The 21,210-nt window shown below is 41.9% G+C and overlaps 1 protein-coding gene across 1 annotated transcript in view; it reads right to left on the reverse strand.

The window, feature by feature from the left end:
• The window catches only part of LOC307244755 (bone morphogenetic protein receptor type-2-like), a 58,874-nt gene extending 41,898 nt beyond the window's left edge, over positions 1-16,976 (reverse strand). Inside the window, exon 1 of the mRNA XM_080020059.1 lies at positions 16,168-16,976. Coding sequence (XP_079876185.1) covers positions 16,168-16,225 — 58 coding nt within the window. The 5' untranslated portion in view covers positions 16,226-16,976. The remainder of the gene's footprint in view (positions 1-16,167) is intronic.
• Positions 16,977-21,210: the final 4,234 nt, after the last annotated feature.

Genomic DNA, 21,210 nt, shown 5'->3' on the forward strand with positions numbered 1-21,210 from the left:
AGAGAGAGAGAGAGAGAGAGAGAGAGAGAGAGAGAGAGAGACCACCTTCGGGACCAGTCATGGGACCTAATCGTGTGCACGGCTGCTGGGTGCCTCGCTTGTTGCTGAGGTGGGACTGAAGGGTTCGGGGAGGGGGAGGGGTATTTGCTGACACCCACTATTTTGAAGTTGAGATTTCAAGAAACAGAGGGGTTTGGGGTAGGGGCTTTAATCTGTCCCATCTGTTACCCTGGAAGAGCGGGGGACGACAACTCCCCCCACCTACCGCCCCACCACCCAGTCTGTGTCTGTCTGGGTTTGGTACAGTTATGCTAATCCAAAAAGCTTATACTAGCCAGACCCTTTAAGCTCAGAGGTCTACCTCATTCACCATAATGCATTTTGTGCCAGTGGAGACCCCCTGACCCCCACCCCACTAACACCATAACTTTCCCAAATTTGTGATGAAAACAGAGATGTCGGGGGGCTAACTGGCTGTCACACCGGCCCTAGCTGGGTGGGATCATAATATCAAATCGCTCGAACAAAGGGGAACGTTTTTCCAGACGCATTTGCGGTCTTGTGACTTGGTTTCTTTAATTCATCATACTAAGTGGATATACAAGCTGGCTGGCCACGCTACAGCCTCTGTTTCCTGAATCACCACAGTCACCACCGCTATGTTCTCTGGTTGACGTTGGTTCCTGCCAGCCATGCCACTGTCTACAGAACCTTGACGGGAGTCATTAAAGACAGAGAAAACACTTCATTGCCGATACTTCAGACATAGAACTTGTTCTAGTCAAGAACTGTTTACAAGAAAAGAACAACATGCCAACACTACACAACAACAATGTGCGATATGCGTACGACTACAGAAACTTCGACCCCGTTTTTTTTTGTTTTTTGTTTTTTTTCTAAAACAAGACTAAATTCTGTTTTAGAGTTAAAGGTCAGATAAAACATCTGCTGCTCGCTTTGACAAAAAAATCCACACATCTCTGCATTGAATAGCACAAAATGTTTTGACAACATTTATTCAATACCATGGAAGTATTCCATTTTGATACCCAGCCCTGCTCTTGCAGATTCTGCGATGCATGAAATGATAGGAATGAAAAAGAAAAAAAAAGAAAAACAAGAAACAAAATAGCCACGAAATAAATCGAGCTACTCTGAGGCTTAATGTACGCGTTTCTTTCACTGGTGTTTGTGAGACTGAAGTAACTGTTGCTGGGACATGACGGCTTTGAACTTTATTGGATTTGAGTTTATTCCGCCGCCACACTCATTGCGAGCCGCTCCGGATTACGGCACCAGGTAAATGCCTAAATCTGCAGCTCTGCATTCTTTAAAAAGTGCATCACAATAACACTGCGTCTAAAATGTCATGGAAGAACTTGCATTAATTCCCAACAGAAGGCCCGTTCAAGATATCTCCCCAATATCAGGATATTAAATCCTTTCGGGCGGAAGGGAAAAAATCTCCCGCAATTTGAGACGCATTTTTAGCGCGCACTCCAGACCTATTGTCTCTGCTCACCAAGGAAAAGACTTTGTGTTAATCATAGGCTGTCACTCTCTGTTACCGTCCCAAGGCTGCGCCTTTTGTTTGCTTAAAGATCCTCTAATTACCCCTTTTTCTGTGCCAAACTAGAAGGTCTCCCAAAAATTGCTCCATTTTATGTTGCTTTCCTTTTACATCGTCTCAAGACTAATAAGGAAGAGTAATGCAAGCAGACATGGTTTCCACCTAACAGGATTAGAGACTAGCGTTACTATTATAATACTCCAATTTCCTGTCTTAATTGGTGAGCCCTGGCCGAGCGTCCAATAATGCAGCTTTGTGCTACCAAGTGTCCTTCATCAAACTGTCTGCCAACATTAACATACGGTATAGCTTGCCTTTTTTTGTTGTTGTGCCCCCACCCCACGGTATTTTTACTTTAAGAGGCTACTTAGGTGTCAACATTTTTATTTTAATGCCAGAGAATGCATGATACTCAATGGTATTCCAACGATTTGATGAGAATAAGGTTGGTGCCATGAAAGTGATAACAGGGCGTTACACGATGGATATTTGTCAATAAAATAGTATACCATATGATAGAATCACGCAGACACCAAACAGATCGCAACATTTGGCACATGCCGCTGATTCAAACTTTTTCCCAAGTTGCCATTCATGAAAAATAAGAAATTTTGGATATCTGGAATTGGAATCGAAGCAAATGGAATAGTTCGTAAATGCAAAAAAATATTTTAAGATCTGAATTTTTATTTTTCAACTCATTTGGGCGGATTTTTCCATTTAGTGTATACAAAAAAAACCAAAAAAAAAAACGCCTTATACAGCGGGTATAAATTACCCGGGTATAAATGGATTCATGATCATCCTGCAGCAATTTGAATCTGCCACCATTTTACACAGAAATTCACAGCATGCTCATGTTTCATAATGAGGCCCTTTTCAGGCTCAGAAAAAAATCAGGTGTTTGGTTCAATCTTAATGTTAAAAGCCTACAATTACAATAACTTATAATTGAGTTCTACAATTACGACTGTAGGAAATGGTTCTTTGCTGGGAGGAGTTTAAAGCAGTCGTTTGATGTCTACAAAAGACTGTAGGACACGACAGTCTGGCGGATATTTGCCAATATTAGGGCTATAGCACAGGTTCAGGAAAGACACATGGTCTAACTCAATAAGCTATCCTCCAGCAACTTCCAATTAAAAATATCCATCTCAAGATAGGGTTCATAGAGACTCAGATTTAATTGAAGGACTTTCACAGCACACACTGTTTAAAAGGACTCCGTGCAAAAGTATACGCAGGATGATTTACTGCAAACATTTAAAAGTGCTTTAAATGCTCCTTAATACACAAGTTAATATAGGTCTCTGAGGTCCCCAAAACATTTTGAATTTTTTTGCTGAAAATACCACTCAGATTATGCATTAGAGCCATTCTAACATACCTCTAAATCCATTGGGTTGCTGACGCTCTGTTTCAGCGAGTCGAGCCACCCTCCTGAGGCCATAAGTTATGTGAGCTGATGGTGTTGAGCACAAGTTCAGGCTTCTGTGAGCTAATTAGGGCTGCCCCCTGAAAGCCGACTAGCCAAATCATCAGTCGAAAACCCACCAGTCGACTGAGATTCTTGAAGTTGAGCAGCCTTGCCTTTGTTTGTTTTTTCTGTCGGTCAGTGTGCATTACAATAACAGGATAAAACAGATAGAAGCTTACAAAATGCACAGAGGTAACATTTCAATGAGGAATACCACAAACATAAACATGGCTCTCCGTGCGCCCGGATCGCTGTGCCCCGTTCCTCCCAACAAAACAACTAAAAACAGCGTGTTTGTAGTCGTTTTCAGACCTGTCCACCTTATAAAATATTTGAGTACCACAATAGTGTAACAGGAAGTCTCCATGGCGTTTGAGTTACTGCAGCTAAATGACCATCAGTTATTCACACCGTAGCCTTCTCATAACAAGACCAATCACATCATATGTGAGCTACTACAGCAAACTATATACAGTATACTAATTCACATCATTAGGATATAGCCCTTGAAATGCATCATCTCGTAAAGTTACCCAACATGTTTTCCAACTAGAGATGCACACATTGCAATTTTCTTGGCCGATTCCCATTTACGATTTTTTTTGATCTGCAGATTCCGATTTCCCATCTGCTGTACGTCAATGACAAATACATCCTGTGATATCATCACACTCACACGATTGGACAGCTGCACATACGGACTAATGCTGCAATTTTCAGTTATCACAATAGTGAGATTGCTGATTTTGACACTGTTTATTATTATTCATGATTTACTATGGAACAATAATAGAACATGGAAATGTCGCTGAGTTCCAATAAAATAGAATATGGGACTGTCACTTAGTTTCACTATAATTTAACCTGGAACTCTCACTGAGTTTTAGTAGGACCCAACATATAACTAACATGGAAATGTCCAGTTCAAGCTTCAAATGAAAGTCTATTTCACTTTAAGTGCAAATATACATGTATATTATATTTATATGGTACTTTGCAAATAATTTGCAATCATTACAAAACAATGAACAAATAAAATAAATGGCCGACTGTTCTCACTCTCGTTCCCTTCCCCTTCCCTCACTGTTCCTTAAACCAAGTGACACAAATCCAACGACTGGTTTTACTGAGTGACTCGTCAAGAACCAAGTCTCAAAAAAAGTCAAACTTTTCCTCACGAGCGGGGAGCCCTGCTGTGACAGCCATAGAAACGCAGTCTGCACAGTGTTATTTACTTACTTATTTTTAGTCTGCACAATGTTAAAATATTGTCAGGCGAAGGATAAATAATTGATCTAATCTTCTTTGTTTATCTTGTAGTACCTCCAAACAGCCAACATTTTCTTTCTTTCGTTTTCTTTTTTGAGTATTGGAGTATTTATACGAGTACAGCACATGAGAGCAGTATCGGGCTGTAAATTTGACCGGCACAGAATCTGAATATATATTTGACACTGATTGGCCGGTGAAAACCGACCAATTGCGTTCACCGGCCGATTGTTGCATCTAACATTTTATATGTTAACATTACGGTCACATTTTTGTGATTTATTAGAACTCTCTCACTTCCCATTTTACCTCACAATGCAGCGTTACACCTGTGTGGATGATAAAGTAGCACTCAGCGCTGCATATCAGTGAATGAGTGAGAGGAGAGGGAGGGTTTACAGAACCACAGGTCGTAGCATCTGGTCCAATCCGACGGATGTAGTGTAAATACACGATAAATGTACAGTATTGTTTTGTATTAATTGTTATTATGTCTACCGTGCCTCCGCCCAGCCGAATTGTCGACTATTCGCATTGAACAGCTGAATCAAATTCCACTAACAAAATTAGGGTAGGGTACAACCCTATATAGCCAATGGCATTTGAGCATACAAGGTCTAATTTAAAAATTAGTTACGACCTTGGCTGCCATGCTGCAGGCTTGTGGGAGACACGGACACCGCACCGGGACTCTCTCACGCGGGGATATTTGTTTCATGTAAATGCCGAAAAATAAAATAAATACATTTACAATAAAAAACACTATATTTTATTGGTTTTGTTTGGAGAAACGCACAGTGGATTGGATGGAGCAGATGACCATATATGGGATGAAACAGTACAGTGGGCCCACGGTTATGTATGTATGACGGTTTTTGGGCCAGATGACTCACGCGGGGAGAGACATGTAAATGTCGGAAAATGTGTGACGGTTTTTGTGCCACGGTAACGGTACGGTTTCGGTATCTTTATATTTAAGAAAAAACACATATATATATAAATAAATAAAAAAGTATAAGTGAATTTTTTTTATAGTATTCTGCCATAAATAACTAGCGTAACACTTTGTGTGTATGACTGTGGGGGGACGGGGGAGATGGGGGTTCAATTCATTAGTGGGTAGTAAAACTTGGCGAAAAGGGAAACAATAGCTCATCAGCGAGATAGTTTCCTTTGTTCCTTAAAAAAAAAAAAAAAAGTCATTCAAAAGAACCAGATTGCTCATGAACAACCCAACACTAGTGCAAGCGGAAGCGAGAGAAAGAGAGAGTAAGAAATTAAACAAACAAAAAAATTGACCTCTCGCGCAAAAATAGAGAAATGCGACGTGGATTTGCGCCAACCCCTCACAGCTTACGTGGCCAGTGGAGCTCGAACAGTGGATTCAATAGGAAGCAGCACTTAGTAAGCACGCCGTGCCCGAAAGCTGCACCAACGCGTCTGGTGCACTTCTACTGTGATATCGTAATAACACGGATCACGTAAAAGTATTGAACCATAAGGGGCGTACCCAATGGTTCATTAACATACCGTGAACCGTTGCATCCCTAGACCATATAAAGAAATCTGTGACGAGCTGACATCAGCTCGTGCCGAAAGTAGAAAGCAATTTGTTGCAAACCGAGCGTTCAAAGCAGCCTGAAGCCTCAGCATTTTGCTCACAGCGATTACTTTGTCATTAGTATGCCTTATTATTTGACACTTTGGCCACATCTAATATAAACATCTGAAATTGTAACATTATATATATATTTGACAGAAAATAAGGAAAAGCATACCTTTTCATGAAACCCAAATTGGTTTACAGGTTTTCTTGTTGGTAAGTCATCCTTCTGAGAAGGATCTCTTCAAGTGCCTCCTCAGAATCCCCACATAAGAGGCTGATTTTCCACACAGCCGGGCACTTAGATTTTCAAATGTTAAATGCAATTACTTGAAGCTGTTTAACGACTGTGTGTGAACCCTATTAAGATCCTCTGTCAACCCTAATTCTATTACACAATTTGCTCATATGCAAAATGGGTATGAGCAAAGTATGTGTGTCATCTTTCCTTTTAGGGCTTCTTCAACTATCATTCCTGCCAAAGGAGCATACATTTGCTGTTTAAGTACAACTGGCTCGCCAAATCATGTTGGACCAAACTGAGCAAACTAGTGGTGTCATTCAGCCAGTCCATTGGAGCCAATAACAGCCCGCAACTGACTTGGACAATTCCACAGCCCCGTTCTACCGAGCCTGTGATGCGACCGTGAAGCTGACCGTTTCAAGTGTCCCCTGGGGCCCCCAGAGAGCCTGTTGGAAGGGGAATTGGTCGGGGATACAGTGGGCCAGTCACTGCCAACGTATGGGGCCCACGAGACACAGCTTCAGGCTTTGGACAAGCAAAACAAATGAGCAGGCCTTTTATTCAACGGTTTTATACTTCTCCACTAATCCTCTTTACTGCTGTACCCCCCCCCCCCCCGCCCTCCCCAAAACTTGCAGCTTACCTGGGACAACATCTCAAACAGGCAGCTGCCTAAACTGACAACACAGAAACAACCATTGTGTGTTGCACGGAAGGAAAATATAGAAATAATTTGTGATGTGAGCAACTAATTGATTAGACCAAATAGCTTGAATTCAAAAAAGCTTTTTGGGCTAAAATAGATTGGTTCAGAATGGTGTACAGGATAAAACACAACCACTTTTGAATATGTAGTAATTTGAAAGAGACTATATTAGAGAATATATTAGAGACTAACGTTTCTAATATATTAGGAACAAAACAATAACTGCCTCAAGGAGAAACTGCTCAAAGTCATATTCATGTGTAATCTTGGTCATTTTATGAGAGAACAAAGAACTCCAAGGCAGAGACCAACAGACAGTCAAATGAGTTGATGAGAAAACAAGAACAAATGGTCTCTCAAAATATCAGTTATTTAAACCACCGCTAAATACGTGTTCATTTTCCCCTCAAATCTTGGGGAAGACTTAAACTCAGAAACTACAGTCCTTCCCACAATTCTAATCCATCCATTTAAGAATGGCTGCAGCTATGCTGCAGGTAGCGTCTGATGGTCCTGCACCAACAACTGCGACTGCTTCCACGTCGAATCGCCAGGTGTTCAAGACACAGGTCAACAGGACAGAAAGGAGCTCGGCAGCAAGACAGGTTGAACGAGCGGCTTGAAAAAAATTAAAAAAATAAAAATCAGAGGGAGATAAATATATATATCAAATAAAATAAATATATATATATACGGTGTGTGCAAGTAACACCGTCGTCAAGTGACGTGGAAGGCTACAAAGCTGTGGCCGGAGATGAATGGCTTTGATGGAGACGGAAAAGAAGGAAGAGAAAGAGGGAAAGGCAGTCTTTCTGCCGTTAAGCCAGAGAGACTAACAACGTGCTCCCCCATCTTATTAGGCCCAATGATTCCTGACATCATTACCAGCATCATCATACGAGAGGGCCCTGGAAATTTCCTCTGCCTTGCGTTTAAGCAGCAGAAAGAGCACCAGAGCATCTAGAGAAAGTTTCTCCTCTTGATCCATTCATCACACCAGTGGAGGAGGAGTCTGGCTGCTAGCCCAATTAATTTGGCCCACATTGACAAAATACAGTTACTGGTGACACTCACATGGCACATATTAGCCCAGGTTTATAATTACTTCACTTTTTTCCTTATGAAGATGATTACGCCTTTTAGACACATAGCAAATAAATGCTTGATTAATAATTGTGTGTGTGTTTTTTTTAATACCATTGTCTGATAATGTCAACAGCCCCCCAGCTCATTAGACAAACCTCTCAAGGAGAAAACTAATTTGCACATCATGTTTCATAAAGGTGAGCTTATTGAGTTAAGCAGTTCTCATTAAGTGTGAACTTTCAATCTGCGCAGTGTGGAGCAGGGCTGCAAAACATCCAGTAGCATCTAAATGAAGTGATTGTTGTCATTTTCTGAAAACTGAGTTGTGACAGGAGTTGCGATGTGTTTTGCTGTAAGCCAGACATGTCTAATCTTCCAGATTTAATTTGGTGGGTTTTTTTTGGAAATCAAAAAAAGCAACCAAGCATATCTAAAATAAATCAAGTGGGAGGTTTGGTAGCATGGGTAGATTTTGTGGGGAAGAGTTAGGATATTATTATGAGGCTGAAAAAGTGCTGTGGGCTTGGCCTGAGGCATACGCTGTGGTGCACCCGGCATAGTGGAGATTGATTCTGCTCCCACGATCCGTCATTTGGGTCCCAAGACCCGACTGATACACAGGACTCTCTCTCTCTCTTAACTCTCCTACAGTATATTAATAGGTTTTTCGAAAGATCACTGAGTCGACACCGGTGTGGTAATGAGAGCGTTGTTCACGGACTCTCACTCCTATAGATTCAGGCCCTACACCAGTCTGACGTGCCATGATGGACGATAGATATGGAAGAATTAATTTGCGGCAGAACAATTAGGGATTTTACATCACATTATCTGCTTGGATATTATACATCTTGCATTGAATAATCAAACAAATTGAAAAATGTTAAAAGGGACCTAAAACTCTCTTTTTCAGTGCTTGCGCACATACATTTGGGTCTCAGATGGGCCTACTAACACACAAACTGTGAAATAAGACAACCCAGTCAGTTTATTGTGAACTGTCTCTTTCAGAAAAAACGTGGTGAAATAAGCCATTCAGATTTGAAGCCCCTTCCTACGTCAAGTGGGGCTTTGTTAGAATTAAAACCGCCCTCCATCATCTCCATCTGAGCAACTCCACCCACAGCTGGAGCACCACCGGACCCGTCAGCATCGAAGCTAAGAGCTAAGCACGGGAAGTGCTCTGATGTTGGCTTATAGACCAGCACAAATCTTTTAAAAGAAAGAGGAATTAATGCAAATGGTTTGTGAAAAAACGCAGATCATGGACATTTAAGTATTTGCGGTGCGTTTCTTTCTGTGTGTGTCCACGTTAGGTTGACTGTACAGTAGGCTGCAGAACCAATCCGCTCTGTGTTTCTCCAAACAAAACCATAGATGTATCTAATCTAAAACCATAGATGTAATCGAACAAAAATACGTTTCAAGCTCAGCCATATCCCACGGTGCTCCAAGCTCCGCGCTGCTCCGGACACCACGGTCAAAGTCGGAACAAACTTTTAAATGAGGCCTTGTAGATTTAATGAGAGTGAAGATCCAGAAACTGGATAAGTTATTTCTCGCCTCAAATTTGTTCAGAAATAGATCCTGGTGGACTGATAATGTGAAATCAGTGAAAGTAAAGCTCTAACCCTATAGGCTCACACAACCCTGAACTTGTGCTCTAACCCCATTGGCTCACAGAACTGGGGGCCTCAGGAAGCTCTGTATAACAATCATTAAAAAAAGTTTTTTTTCATAACAACTTTTAGTAATGCAGTAGAGTAATAACCTGGAGCCGCAACTTTAATAATCACCGGACCATCCGCGCCACACACACACACACACACACACACACACACACACACACACACACACACACACACACACACACACACACACACACACACACACACACACACACACACACACACACACACACACACACACACACACACACACACCGATCAGCCACAACATTAAAACCATTGACAGGTGAAGTGAATAACATTGATCATCTCGTTCAAATGGCACCTGTCAAGAGGTGGGATATATAAGGCAGCAGGTGAGCAGTCAGTTACTGAAGTTGATGTGTTGGAAGCAGGAATAATTAGAAAGTGTAAGGATCTGAGCGACTTTAACAAGGGCCAAATTGTGATGGCAAGATGACTGGGTCAGAGAATCTCCAAAATGGCAGGTCTTGTGTGGTGTTCCCGGTATGCAGTGGTTAGTACCTACAAAAAGTGGTTCAAGGAAGGACAACTGGTAAACATGCGACAGGGTCATGGGCGCCCACGGGCTCATTGATGCGCGTGGGGAGCGAAGTGAAGCCCGTCTGGTCTGATCCCAAAGAGCTACTGTAGCACAAATTGCTGAAAAAGTTATGTTGGCTATGATGGAAAGGTGTCAAAACACACAGTGCATCACAGCTTGCTGCGTATGAGGCTGCATAGCCGCAGACCAGTGCCCATGCTGACCCCTGTCCACCACCGAAAGTGACTACAATGGGCCTTTGAGCGTCAGAACTGCACCACAGAGCAACGGAATAAGGTGGCTTGGTCTGATGAATCATGTTTTCTTCTACTTCATGTGGATGGCCGGGGTGGGATGTGCTGGAACAACAAGCCCCATGCATGCTCCACCTCGCAACTTACAGGACTTAAAGGATCTGCTGCTAACGTCTTGGTGCCAGATACCACAGACACATTCAGAGGTCTTCTGGAGTCCACGCCTCCACGGATCAGAGCTGTTTTGGCAGCACTAGGGTGAGCTACACAATATGAGTGGTAATTAGTGGTACATCCTCTTTGCGCGCGCAAGTGAATGAGCTCTGTCTGTGTGATCGGCAGCACTGCCCGTCGCTCCCTGTGGTCCCGTGGACAGACGGACGCCTGTCTGTATGTCCTTCAATTATCTAGACAACCGCTCATCCGATCTACTTCACACTTCCCTCAGCTCAGGCGTTGTGGCCCGCCCCGCTGCTTCACAGCGGGGCGGGGCTTCAGGGCTCTGCGACTGAGTCACTTACGTCCCCAGTGCAGCCTGTTTTCCGAAAAAGCATGTTTTGAACAGCATGCACTCGTTACTATTGCGATTCTGAAATTGATTATTCCAGGTAGAATCGATTCGTAACTTCAGTTTCCGCGGTGCTGGCTCTTTAAGATGTGCTACAACGAGCGTAGACCGTCATGCTGCACCCTCTCGGTTCAAAGCAGGTATTTTGGAACGGAACGGGACAGTCCCTTAACTGAGTTGTGTTTAAAAATGTAGTTTCATACAGGCAGGAAACAAACAAAAATAATTACAGGTACTCCTCACTTACGACTTCCCTGTTTAACGACCGTTCAGACTTACGACCAGCTCTTTGACCCGTCTGTATTGTGCGCTGTGTACAATACCGCAGCGTCTCAGCGTCAAACATCTCATCGCGCGTCACCCTTTATATACTATAAACACTATATATACTATATACACTGTATACATCTCATCTGATCACCGTTCTCAGTGCCGTTCCTGGCAGTCTGTCAGTATTCACTACACTAGAGTTCGTAATAACCACGCCCCCTTACAGTGAAATAACACAGGTCCTCACTTATCAACCAATTTGCTTAACGACCTGGTCCTGGGAACGGAACTCGTCGCTAAGTGAGGAGTACCTGAAGATCGAAAATTAAAAAGACAGGCACGGGAGCCTGCGTGCACCACTATTGGGACAAAACAAAAAAACTCTGCTCCAATTCTCTGAGTTCCGTTTGTTTTTCATTTTCCATACATACAAAATCAATTTTAATCTTTCTTGATGAGATTATATAATATATTGTTATGACAAGATTTGCTTATAGAGCGCGTGCGGACGGGGGACAGGGGACAGGGGGGGTGGATGCAATGTGGAACAACAGCGGAACGCAGATCACAAGCTCCCCAATGTTGTCCACCCCAGTGATCTGTGTTCCGCTGTGCTGCTCCGCTTGCCCAATGCAAAATTGGGTTGTCTCCTGGTGCAAGAGCAATGTAACTTTTGTATCCTATTTTTTGTTGAAAATTATAATTATTGTCTCCTGGTGCAAGAGCAACCTTATTTTTGTATCCTATTTTTTGTTGAAAATTATAGTTATTGTCTCCTGGTGCAAGAGCAACCTTATTTTTGTATCCTATTTTTTGTTTAAAATTATAATTATTGTCTCCTGGTAAAAGAGCAACCTTATTTTTTATCTTTTCCCAGTCTAAATAAACTCAACTCAACTTTATAGCACCTTTGCTTTCATACAAACATGCAGCCCAAAGTGCTTTACATAGCAAAATTAAAACACATAAATAACAACAATGAAACAATAAAATGTTAAATGTCAATACAATAAACTAAAAGACAACTCAAAAGTATTTAACTTAAAGAAAATAAAGTAACTTCAAATGTTATAGGCCAAATGTCAAAGGCAATGTGAAATGGCAAAAACACAACTTTTCATCAATTAACATTTCAAGGCAATAAGTCTAGTGATTTAAAGAGTAGTCTAAAGAAAATGCCAATACATACTGTAATATCGTATCACAATAAATCAGCACCCAAGTATCGCAATAGATATCGAATCGGCAGGCCTCCGGCAATTACCACCCCTACTAGCCCTACAATACAAACAAATTTGTCAAGTTAATTAAGCATGATGAAAATAACATTTTCTCCACAATCTGGAAAAAAAAAATTTATAAAATAAATTGGCAGAGCAACAGGTGTTAGCAACAGAATAGGAAACTGAAAATTGTGTGAGTGCTATATTATTATTATGTATTTATTTCACTTCGTTATTAAGCATTTCAGATGCTGGAAGGTGTATATCTATCTACTTTCAGAGGGAATAGGCAAGTTGATCCCCTCTGCCTTCTTGCATTAAGCTAACACAGTAAGCGTGAGGCAGTAGTTCAGGAGGTAGCGTGGGTCATCTAGTAATCGATATCCGAAGGTTGCTGGTTTGACTGGCTCCTCCTGCTAGTATGCTGAAGTATCTTTGAGCAAGACATTTAGCCCCTAATTGCGCCTGACGACTGCATCCATCTGTGTATCAGTAACTGTACGTTTCTTTGGACAAAAGCGTCTGCTAAATGATGATGTTAAGCATGCAAATGACGTATCCCATTAAAACATATACCTTTAATCACTCTGTCATGTTTTTGCCGATTTTGGTCAACTCAACACGGCACTTTCTCACACATCCGTACTCTGTTCAAGCATATCGGCAGCTCCTTTTGCACACAACTTCACACACGACACATGTATCTTCACGCCAGTGTTGACGGAGCGGTATAAATCAAGGTGACAACCATCAGGCTCTCTCTCTTCCTCTATACAGGAACTGGTAATAACTCCCACCCAGCTGTGAGCCCTCTCCCCCCGGCTCCCTGATGGTGGCCGTCAGTAAACATCAGACTCACTTGCTGCTCTCATACACCGCGTTCCAAATTATTATGCAAATTGGATTTAAGCATCCTAAACATTTAATTTTTTGTTTTTCAATTAAACCCATGGATGGTATTGTGTCTCAGGGATCTTTAGATCACTGAAATCAATGTCAGACACCAATTAAAGGAAAACTACTTAAGAAGGACGTTCCACATTATTAAGCAGGCCACAGGTTTCAAGCAATATGGGAAAGAAAAAGGATCTCTCTGCTGCCGAAAAGCCTCAAATAGTGCAATGCCTTGGACAAAGTATGAAAACATTAGATATTTCACAAAAACTTGAGCATGATCTTTGTACTGTAAAGAGATTTGTGGTTGATTCAGAGCACAGACTGGTTGGTGCAGATAAAGGCATAATGAGGAAGGGTTCTGCCAGACAAATTCATGGGATTAAGAGAGCAGCTGCTAAAATTCCATTACAAAGCAGCAAACAGGTATTTGAGGCTGCTGGTGCCTCTGGAGTCCCACGAACCTCAAGGTGTAGGATCCTCCAGAGGCTTGCAGTTGTGCATTAACCTACTATTGGGCCACCCCTAAGCAGTGCTCACAAGCAGAAACGGTTGCAGTGGGCCCAGAAATACATGAAGAATCATTTTCAAACAGTCTTGTTGACTGATGAGCGCCGTGCAACCCTGGATGGTCCAGATGGATGGAGTAGTGGATGGTTGGTGGATGGCCACCATGTCCCAACAAGGCTGCGACTTCAGCAAGGAGGTGGCGGAGTCATGTTTTGGGCCAGAATCATGGGGAGAGAGCTGCTAGGCCCCTTTAGGGTCCCTGAAGGTGTGAAAATGACCTCGGCAAAGTATATAGAGTTTCTGACTGACCACTTTCTTCCATGGTACAAAAAGAAGAACCGTGCCTTCATGCACGACAATGCACCATCTCATGCTGCAAAGAATACCTCTGTGTCACTGGCTGCTATGGGCATAAAAGGAGAGAAACTCCTGGTGTGGCCCCCATCCTCCCCTGACCTCAACCCTATTGAGAACCTTTGGAGCATCCTCAAGCAAAAGATCTACGAGGGTGGGAGGCAGTTTGCATCAAAACAGCCGCTCTGGGAGGCTGTTCTGACATCCTGCAAAGAAATTCAAGCAGAAACTCTCCAAAAACTCACAAGTTCAATGGATGCAAGAATTGCGAAGGTGATATCAAAGAAGGGCTCTTATGTTAACATGTAACCTGGCCTGTTAAGATGTTTTTGATTGAAATAGCTTTTGATTTCAGTAAATATGACCTGCTAATGCTGCAAATTCAACAAATGACCATTTTCAGTTCTTTACAACCTATGAAATGTTTTGAAACTCTGTTGTGCATAATAATTTGGAACAGTGCATTTTGAGTTTTTTTATTTTTGAATAAAATACTGTTGTCATTGGGAGGTTTGTTCAATAACAAATTATAATTATTAGAATTATAGCCTAATGGTTGATGACTTGAAAATTATACTGTGTCAACAAAAAAATAATAAAAACCATGATACAAGACTACTAGTATCTATTTTCAATAAATCAGCCGACACGAAGACCTTCTCGAATCACCTGAATGAGTTATTGTGTAAAATGATTTTCTTGTCCTCCCACGCATTTCATGATTACTGCGCCTCTCACTTTGAATGTGTGTGTGTGTGTGTGTGTGTGTGTGTGTGTGTGGCTGTACAGCAGTCATTATCTTATCACTCTCAAGGTTTCACAGAAGCCTGGCTTCAACCCAAAGTGTAGAACAGGGGGCACAAGTTGGCTGGGGAGGACTGCTGCGGTACGCAGGCAGTGTTTTTCCATGCCTTGGTACACAGAATGATTAAAAAAATAATAATAATAAAAAACACCAACAACAACAACAACAACAACAACAACAACAAAAGGGTACATCGGCTACTCCATAGCTAAATAAGGGCTAATTGGATGGATTTCACACACAAAAAAAACGCAGAGATGAGGCACAAACAGATACAGGCAGACAGAGAGACAGACAGGCGTATAATAGACAGACAGGCGTCATAAACAGACAACCCCCACACACACACACACACACACACACACACACACACAGCTGTGACGATACATGTCATATATTGTAGGCTGTGTGTTGTATTTTAAAAAGGATCCTGCACTTTAATGAGGGGAGTTACCTGCATGACATACACAACCAAGAAAACAATGTCCAGTAGTAGTAACTCACTTTCTGCCAAAGGTAGGAAAATGTACAAGTTTCAATACATATGTACAGATTAGATCGTACACACACACACACACACACACACACACACACACACTTACATACTTACATACAGGTGTGTGTGTGTGTGTGTGTGTGTGTGTGAGTGTGTGTGTGTGTATGCAGACCTGCGCAATTTTCTACTTTTGGCAGAATGTTAAGTGTTAACACAGAGGTTTATTGTTAATCATTATATGTTATGTTAAATCTTGGGTTTGCTGTGTATTACCTGTTTGCTTTTTTTTTTTTACATTTTTGTCTATTGCCTATTGGTTTGATGTTTGCTGTTGTAAACTGCCTCGTTTCCCTGCGCATCTACCTATCTACTGAATAATAAAAACAACAACAACAATATTATTATTATTATTTAATAATAATAATAATAATAATAATAATAATAATAATAACAACAAACTCGGTAGATATTGTGTTTGACTACAAACCAATGGGGAAAATATCTACCGTAACCCCCTCAAATCACTTCATTTTAGGGAGTGGGGACCACGTTTGCTTGCATATGCTGACCCCAAATACTTGTCAAAAACAAAATGTTTCCACTTACCAGCCACAGGAGTGAGGAAAAGCATCAGGCAGAGCCCAAATTTAGCCAGTGCGAGCATGGTGATGGTAGTTCTGGAGCTTTTCCAAAATCTTCTCTCCCCCCCCCCCTCTTGCCTTGAAGTTGTTTTTCCGTTGTATTGATTGTCCTCGTTTGGATACTTCGATGTCAATAATAATAATAATAACAATAATAATAATTAAAGAAAAACACACAGCCGTGTTATCTAACTCAACATTTTACACAGTAGCCAGCTCCAACCCGCCAGCCCACAATGTCCATATCTGCCAGCTAGCATGTTAGCATGTTAGCTTGGTGGAGGAGGGCTGAAGTGTAAAAACTTGGGAGGGGGAGAAGGAATAGACCGTAAAAACGGTAAATAAACTCTTCTCAGCCACGGGGCGTCACCAAACAGCCATCTCCTCGCCAACTCATCCACACAACCTTCTAAATGTTGCTTTGACCCGCTAGTTGGGTTTTTTGGGTTTTTTTTTTTTTTTTTTTCCTCTTCCCCGAGCTAATACTAGCTTAGCCCCCCGGTGTCGCTGGCTACTTCTCTCCCGTCCCGTCGCGTCTCATCGCGGCGGCATAAGAATCGCGGGGCCGGCGGCTTATATCCATGGAGGTCCTGTTATCTCCGCGGCGGACGAGCGGCGGTTATTCACTCCCGCATCCAGTCGCGGGTGCCGGGCGTCTCTTTCGCGACTGCATTTGGCATTGACCGCGTCCTGGGACTCCGCAGGGCTCGACAGACAGACGGGGGCGGCTGGGAACGCCTCGTTTCGCAGGCTAGTCTGGAGTCTGGAGCGCTCGACCCCGGTGTCGGGTTGCGTGCGGACTGGCTGTGTGTGTGGTTTTTTTTTTTTTTTTTTTTTTGGCGGGGGGTGGAGGAGGAGGTGGAGGGGGTGGGTGGAGAGATCTCTATCGCACGACCTGGAGCGCTCCGGGAGCGGGGGATACACAGCGCCCCCACGCCGCAGACTGCCAGTACGGCGCGACGAGAGCCCCTCCAGCCGCGTGTGTTCGTTTATTAATTCGTTCTTTAAGTCTTCATTCGAACGCACAAATGTCGAACAGGGGCTCTTCATGACACCGGCAAATCATTTCACAGTATCGACAGAAAAAACGATCAATCAATCAACGTAATTCTATATAATAATTCATAATTCATAATTCATAATTCATATATCTAGAAATACATAAAAACATAATTGATCACCCCCCACCCTTAAAAAAAACTGCCAACAATAACTAGTAGTAGCAAATAAATAAGTGCACACACACACACACACGCACACACACACGCGGTTCGCTGCAGCTCCTCCGTTGTATGCACGTCAGGGCGCCGCACTGGTTTGGGCTAAAAGCGTCTTTGAGCAAAGCCGCGTAAACGCTCAGAAATCCGACGTCGCTCAAAAAACAAGCTCCCGAGTTTCCATCGACGGGGCCCGGCCCGGAGCGCCCGCTCCGCCGGGCGGCGCTGTTTTCTCGCCGCTCGACCGGCGCGCGTCGTCCTTCTCCGCTCTCTCGAGTCGACGCTGCCCCGTCGTCGTCCCTGTGCCCGAGCGCATGGCGCCACGGCCTGGCCCCGGCAGCGGGGAGCCCTCGCACCTCGTAATAATATCATGGATGTACTATATTATCCAACAAACACGGATGAAAGCACAGATGAAATGTCTTCTGTTCTTCATATAAGATGAGATAGGGTGACGGTGCAGGGATACAGGACAGAAGTGTACAGTATATACACTAAGTAATAATATACAGAGAAGAACTTACAATGAAATACAAATATCATTTAAAAAATACAATGAAGCAATGTACAATGTAGTATGTGGTAGTAATACTCCTACTACTACTACTACACTACTACTAATACTAATACTAATACTATTTGTAGTACTACAACACCACTACGACTACACTACTACTAATACTAATGCTAATACTACAACACCACTTCTACTACTACTACTACTACTACTGCTACTACTACTACTACACCACTACTAACCCTACTATTACTACTATACTACTACTACTACTACTGCTACACTACTACTACCAATACTACTACTACTACTATGACACTACTGCTACCACCAATACTACTACTACCAATGCTACTACTGCTACTACTACAGTACTACTACTACTACTACTTCTACTACACTACTACACCACTACTACTACTACTACTACTACTACTAATAATAATAATAATAATAACAATAATAAAAATGATAATAAATATGGCTGCAGGCAGCATTACACAGCGGCCCGTTGAGTGGTTTTCGGTGTGTAGTACAGTTTTCCTAGTTCTGTGAAATGCAGCACAAGTTAGAAAAATCCGCCGTCTGCGTGTGGCTGTATATCAGACTTCATCGCTGGTATAACTAACTGTACAACTGAGGTGTGTGCAGCCCTGTAATGGTGATCCACTCTGTTCCCCTCCCGCTGTGGGCCGCTCGCCCTTCAGGGCGATGGGACTTGGTCAGGTCACATGTGGGTTGGCTCTTGTTTTGGCGGCCATCACATTTCGTGGAGGCTATGTAAAAACATGTTTTTCTAATGACGCAAATGACAAAACTCGGAATTCTTCAATTTGAAATGTAAGACCATATACAGTATATGTCAAATGTGTTTTATTTTGCAAATCGATTGGCAAGTTTGGAGGAATGATGACGAGGCAGGTCAGATAATTGTTTTACTGAACAGTTGTCCAAAACATCTGGGCAAAATGTCCCACTATTGATGAGGATTGCACGAAATGTTCTAATTTTGTATTACAAAGAATGGCAATCGCCGAATTCCAAGAAATTCCCATGAAAAATAAAAACAAAAAAAAAAAAAAAAAAAAAAAAATTACAACTTATATTAAGTTGTCAAATAAAACAGTTATTTATAAAGATCGTGTTGTAGGTTATCCTTTAAGACACAAAAAAAGCCAATCTTCTGGAAGCAAGTCATGAAGCGAGTCATGTTGTATTTGACCAGGTAGTGGTGCATGCCAGACGTTGTAATAATTACCGTAACATCCACGCTGGCTTGCACTGCATCATTCGCGACTTCCAGTGAGTGCCACCGGCTGCAGTTGTTATTCCTCTGCGAGTTGGAATCTTTTCCGGCTTTGCCAGGTGGGGTCTTCATGGTGAGTGTTGGAAACGTGGATGCTACAATGCCCACCATTTCAAACAGTTCACTCCTCCTGGCTTCACACCACTCTCATTCCCTGCGACTATGAATTCATATCCTTCATCCAAATTTAGATTTTTTTTTTTTTTTTCAAACTGAATCGTTGTTTGTGAACATTTCACGAGTCATTACCTGTTCTCAAGGCAACAGACACAACCTGGAGTAATCCCAGATAAATATTGTCCATGGAAAATGTTATCCAAATTGTTGGCAAATCTACCATTCGGCATTTACAATTTGTGCATTTAAATATCTACTTAACGTCAACTTTTATTTCCCAGCATCATGAACGATTCCTTTTTGGGGAAAAGAGCTGGGAGACATCCTGCTTCGTTGGTTTCATCTCCCAGGAACGGTGCAGGGTTGTTCTCTTCTGCTGGCGCTACAGACCACATGTCATCGATGTGCTGCTCTACTCTCCCTGTACAACATCAACTGGCTGTAAACACGCGTCCATAAACCTTCCGTGTTGTCGTTCGTCAGTGAATGATTCAAGGTTTTATTCTTCCGAACTTAATTCTGCATTTTCCCCGCTCTCATCAGTGCACGTCGATTCACTGTTGTGCCCTGTGTTATTTGGAATCCTTTTTCATTGTGGTAAGAGGATTACTCCATTCTTTGTTAAACTCTACATCCTTATACCATTTGCTGTGTCTTTTCACACATGTCCACACTGTTTTTATTTTTATTATTGTTTATTATTAATTTTAGGAATATATTGATATTCATTATGACCTTTGTAAGTTAACGTCCTCTTCAGTTTGACACCAGGTCACCATCACCAGAGGTTGGAAGTGCATTTGTTACATTGCTGATATTTGAAAGTACACATGTGACTGGTCCATGAACACCATTTTGTCCACCCTTTGGTGAGGCTAGTATTTTCATGAATGGAATGTTCTTCGCAATTAGGTGCTGTTCCACTGAGTTTAAAGTATTTCATTTTGGTGGAATAGTATCTTAAAGTTGAAGTTGTTTACAATACTTTATTCAGGAACTTTACCCGAAATCATTTTGCCGTGACAAGTGAAACAAACCCATAGCTGACCAGAAGGTCCATTTTTGAAAATTCAATTTGCATTACAATTATGTGGGCATTTGTGAAAATATGTTTCAGTTACGCATTTATCATGGAACATGGAAGCAATTATTTTCCCTTTCTTTTGTGTGGCATTTTATGACTGGATGTTGGAAAAGCTGTCGATGGCCCACTGCACGTATATATTCGGGAGCAGTACTTATCTTTCGTTTCGACTGTTCCGCAACAAACGTCATTAATTACTTTTTTTTCCTTTCCATCATTTTTTGTTTTTCCATTTCATCATTTCATGTTTTCAGCATAAGCTTGAGAGGTTTTGTACCTATTTATACCATATTGTATGACATGCCTTTGATGCTGTTCATCATTTGCATATTTGTCGATATTATACTTTTTTACATGCAATTGATGCGGTTTGTTCTCTGCATATTTAGGTTTGCTTTGTTTTTTCACGTATGGCCGGGGCTGTTCATTCTTTCCATGTTCATGTTTGCTTCTAATTGTTCTTTGTAATATTGTCTAGTACTATATTTTAGAACAGTGTACCATAGTTGATGTGTCTTATGTTCGTTATTGGAATTATATCTTATCATATTTTTTTGTTTAGTAGTTTTTCTTTGTATTTCATCGACATGGTATTTTGTATAGTATTTGTATACACATAACGTCTCTTTTTTTTCTTCTTGGCCGGAGGTTCAGGACTTGATATTAAACAATTCGACTTTGTTCATTTCAGATTCATTCGATTTCTTACACATAATGAGCACAATCTTCCGATATTTAACGAGCTGAACACATCTGACAACTTCATA

Source organism: Zeus faber (assembly GCF_960531495.2).
Source record: "Zeus faber genome assembly, chromosome: 2".
NCBI classification, from domain to species: Eukaryota; Metazoa; Chordata; class Actinopteri; order Zeiformes; family Zeidae; genus Zeus; species Zeus faber.